Source organism: Limulus polyphemus, unplaced genomic scaffold (assembly GCF_000517525.1).
Source record: "Limulus polyphemus unplaced genomic scaffold, Limulus_polyphemus-2.1.2 Scaffold714, whole genome shotgun sequence".
Lineage (NCBI taxonomy): Eukaryota > Metazoa > Arthropoda > Merostomata > Xiphosura > Limulidae > Limulus > Limulus polyphemus.
The window spans coordinates 125,992-129,940 of NW_013666324.1; the positions used below are offsets into that span (position 1 = coordinate 125,992).

The 3,949-nt window shown below is 34.8% G+C and overlaps 1 protein-coding gene across 1 annotated transcript in view; it reads left to right on the forward strand.

Moving 5' to 3' along the window:
* The window catches only part of LOC106460122 (potassium/sodium hyperpolarization-activated cyclic nucleotide-gated channel 2-like), a 79,674-nt gene that overhangs the window by 54,137 nt on the left and 21,588 nt on the right, over nt 1-3,949 (forward strand). Inside the window, exon 3 of the mRNA XM_022386767.1 lies at nt 1,858-2,021. Coding sequence (XP_022242475.1) covers nt 1,858-2,021 — 164 coding nt within the window. The remainder of the gene's footprint in view (nt 1-1,857; nt 2,022-3,949) is intronic.

Here is a 3,949-nt window from a genome sequence, read left to right on the forward strand (position 1 = left end):
TGCTAATCTGTTTTGAAGTACCTTACAGATATTGTACAGATTAGTTTGTTTGCTAATCTGTTTTGAAGTACCTTACAGATATTGTACAGATTAGTTTGTTTGCTAATCTGTTTTGAAGTACTTTACAGATATTGTACAGGTTAGTTTGTTTGCTAATCTGTTTTGAAGTATCTTACAGATATTGTACAGGTTATTTTGATAATCTGTTTTAAAAGCGTTCTAAAACAAAATTCGGTGTTTTAAAAGCAACAATTATTGTCGAATTGCCTATTATTATCAGACCATTCGACTAAGGATTTCGTTGTAATTGGAGTTTTTAACAAAAAATAATTGTTCAAGCTCTCAAAAGAGTTAACATGCACGAAATTACTACAGCCAAATAAGCAATATAATCATAAGATGAATAGATTTTAAAGTAGTCGTTCATGAAGAGTAACGATCTTGGAGAAACGCTGATTCAGTCTTTCACAAAAAAATAAATCATCAAATATACTCAGGGCATAAAGAAGACCCGTTTATGACTAAATAAAATCCGAAGAAACCTTCGAGGGCTAATTTTCAAGGTAAGATTTATAGACTAATCTAAAAGGGGGCGTATTGTGAATTGAAAATGTCGTCGCCTCAGGTTTCACTATCGTTTTATTACATAGCACTTAGAACTGTTTGTCTTTCTTTTATCGTCTGTGTAGTGAAAAGTATTTTATTTTCATGACGTGGAAATGGTCCATTATATATGTATTTTAATACGCAAACCCACTTTACGACAGTTTACAGTGGGTCACCATGTATCTCGGCCTTGTGATACATAATATTCCAATAATATTCCAATACGAAAAGAAATTTTGGATTATTGAAAAATTCTGATTCATTAAATAAAGTCAAAATACGAAGAGCGTAGATATACTCGTAAGATTGAAAAGTTTTGAAGAATGAAAACAAACAAATTTTAAGATAGTCATTAGGTGTTAAAAACCCCTCGTAGCTGAGGTAAAAATAGGAAACGGTAAGTTAGTTTTGGTGAGGCTATACGTGTAAATATGATAATGAATATTTTTATTTTATTTTTTAACTTTTTCAACTTTTGGCGGCAACTTCATTGGTCGTTTACGTTTCTTAGTTTTATGCTTCAGAGAGCAGTATTAGTGAACGACATATATCTATATGAACAATTAAAAGATAGCCTTTAAATACATCGGAGAATATTGACCTTATACATATAAGAATAATTGCTCTGTTTTCTTAGTTTTTATGCTTCAGAGAGCAGTATTAGTGAACGACATATATCTATATGAACAATTAAAAGTTAGCCTTTAAATGCATCGGATAATATTGACCTTATCATTATAAGAATAATAGCGCTGTTTTCTTAGTTTTATGCTTCAGAGAGCAGTATTAGTGAACGACATGTATCTATATGAACAATTAAAAGATAGCCTTTAAATACATCGGATAATATTGACCTTATCATTATAAGAATAATAGCGCTGTTTTCTTAGTTTTATGCTTCAGAGAGCAGTATTAGTGAACGACATATATCTATATGAACAATTAAAAGACAGCCTTTAAATACGTCGGAGAATATTGACCTTATACATATAAGAATAATTGCTCTGTTTTCTTAGTTTTTATGTCATCTAACGAATAGAAAATGGCGTTTGATGATATTTATTTGTTTTAATCATTAATTACAAAAGCTAGATGGCGGTTTTTGTTTATTATCGAAGAGAGATAACAAATGATTGGTTGGTGATTACTGTTTAACCATCTATTAAAACAATCGTATATCCAAATTAGTTAACACCAACAATTATCATATCGATTCGGTAATAGTAAGACGTTTATTGTTGTTTTTCTAAGGTTCTATTGGGACTTATGCATGCTGTTTTTCCTGGTGGCAAACCTCATCGTTCTACCAGTAGCTATTTCATTCTTCAATGATGACCTATCAGCTCGCTGGATTGCTTTCAACTGTCTTTCTGACACCATTTTCCTTTTAGATATTGTTGTGAATTTTAGAACAGGTAAGCTTTCAATTGTTTATGTATGTTTATATAAACAGAGATAAAGCTGTTTTCTACTGCATGAGTTCGAAGTATTTTTAACTGCTAATCACCACGGATTTTTAGGAAAACCGGTGCTACGGAAAACAAGAAACGCATTTCGATTAATTTGTTGTTGTTGTTTAAAAATAAAATAAAAATATCACACACACACACCTACGTAGTATATCTGGTACAAAAAAAAACACATTATAGGATAAAACAAAATAATTTCAATCGTACTTTGATATCAGAATAACAAGGGTTGTCTTCTTTGTGTGTTATCGGAATAAAAATGTTAACAATACTCCTCACGAGCCAGTTGGGCACATTTTGTTGAAAAAAAATAAATACTTAATCCAGTTTTTCTTAATTGGAACTGAAATTTTTTGGACATGTTTATTGGCTAAGAAGAAGGCATTTCCCGCACTCTTTTACCGTTGAGGCTGCGAAAAGCGATTTGAAGTGGTAAGGTGACTGAAATCTGTCCAGGGCATCACGAGCTTAACGGCCAAGCACAAGAAGCACGGAAGTCTCCAAATGACACACAGAGGTATTTAGGAATCGTTTAGAACCACCTTGGTAGATATTGTGCAGCAAGCCGAGTACAATATTAAGCTTGTAGCTGCTTTCAAAGTGTTCCTGTCTGCTCATCCTACTGCTGACTATCGTGATGCTTCGACCTTCCCTACCGAATCGCAGGTGAAATCGTTCATATCTCAGTTGAAAGCTAAACATAAAAAGAAGCATAAAAGGTTGACATTTGTTTAATTAATGATGCTGAGAATGTGGCTTTGTTGATATATACTGAATTTACTACCAACGGGTAGACCTTAGTACTAACTAGTACGGAGACTTGAGGATGCTGTATTTCACTTAAATACTTATCAATTAACAAACGAAAACTTGTCTCGAAAAGATACGTCCAAAACCACCATCTTTGGGAGTTTCCGAATTGAACTTACTTTTAATATTCAACAAATTGTAGTGTACAGACACCTCTTGGTTCCTGAGGGACGTGTTAAAATTCATATGAAATGGTGAACTACTACGTCATTGGACTTCAGTTAAATAAGACAAGAAGTTCCGGTGGTGTAATGCTAAGTTTTATAGTGCCGGAGTCCTGCCAATATTTCTTTTACACGTGTGACGTCTCCACAAGAAGTTCCGGTGGTGTAATGCTAAGTTTTATAGTGCCGGAGTTCTGCCAACATTTCTTTTACACGTATGACGTCTCCATATGATTAAATAACTCATATTCAAAACAAAATTTCCATCTATGGACTTCAGGTGTTCAATCGGAGCACTCCAGCAGCACTACACCTTCTGATTACAACACTACACCCTCCAATTACAACACTACACCCCCTGATTACAACACTACATTCCATGGCTACAGCACTACATCCCCTGATTACAGCACTACACCACCCCGATTACAGCACTACACCATCCGATTACAGCACTACACCCCTGATTACAACACTACACCCCCTGATTACAGCACTACATTCCATGGCTACAGCACTACATCCCCTGATTACAGCACTACACCGCCCCGGTTACAGCACTACACCATCCGATTACAGCATTACATCCCCTGATTACAGCACTACACCCCCTGATTAAAGCACTACACCATCCGATTACAGCACTACACCATCCGATTACAGCATTAAATCTCCTGATTACAGCATTACATCCCCTGATTACAGCACTACACCCCTGATTACAGCACTACACCCCCTGATTACAGCACTACACCCCCTGATTACAGCACTACACCATCCGATTACAGCACTACATCCCCTGATTACATCAACTGATTAATTAATTTGTCTTGTTTTTTATATCTAGGATTAGTGCTAAAAACTCTCACAAAATCTAAAAAATAAGAAGTTAGGTGTTTT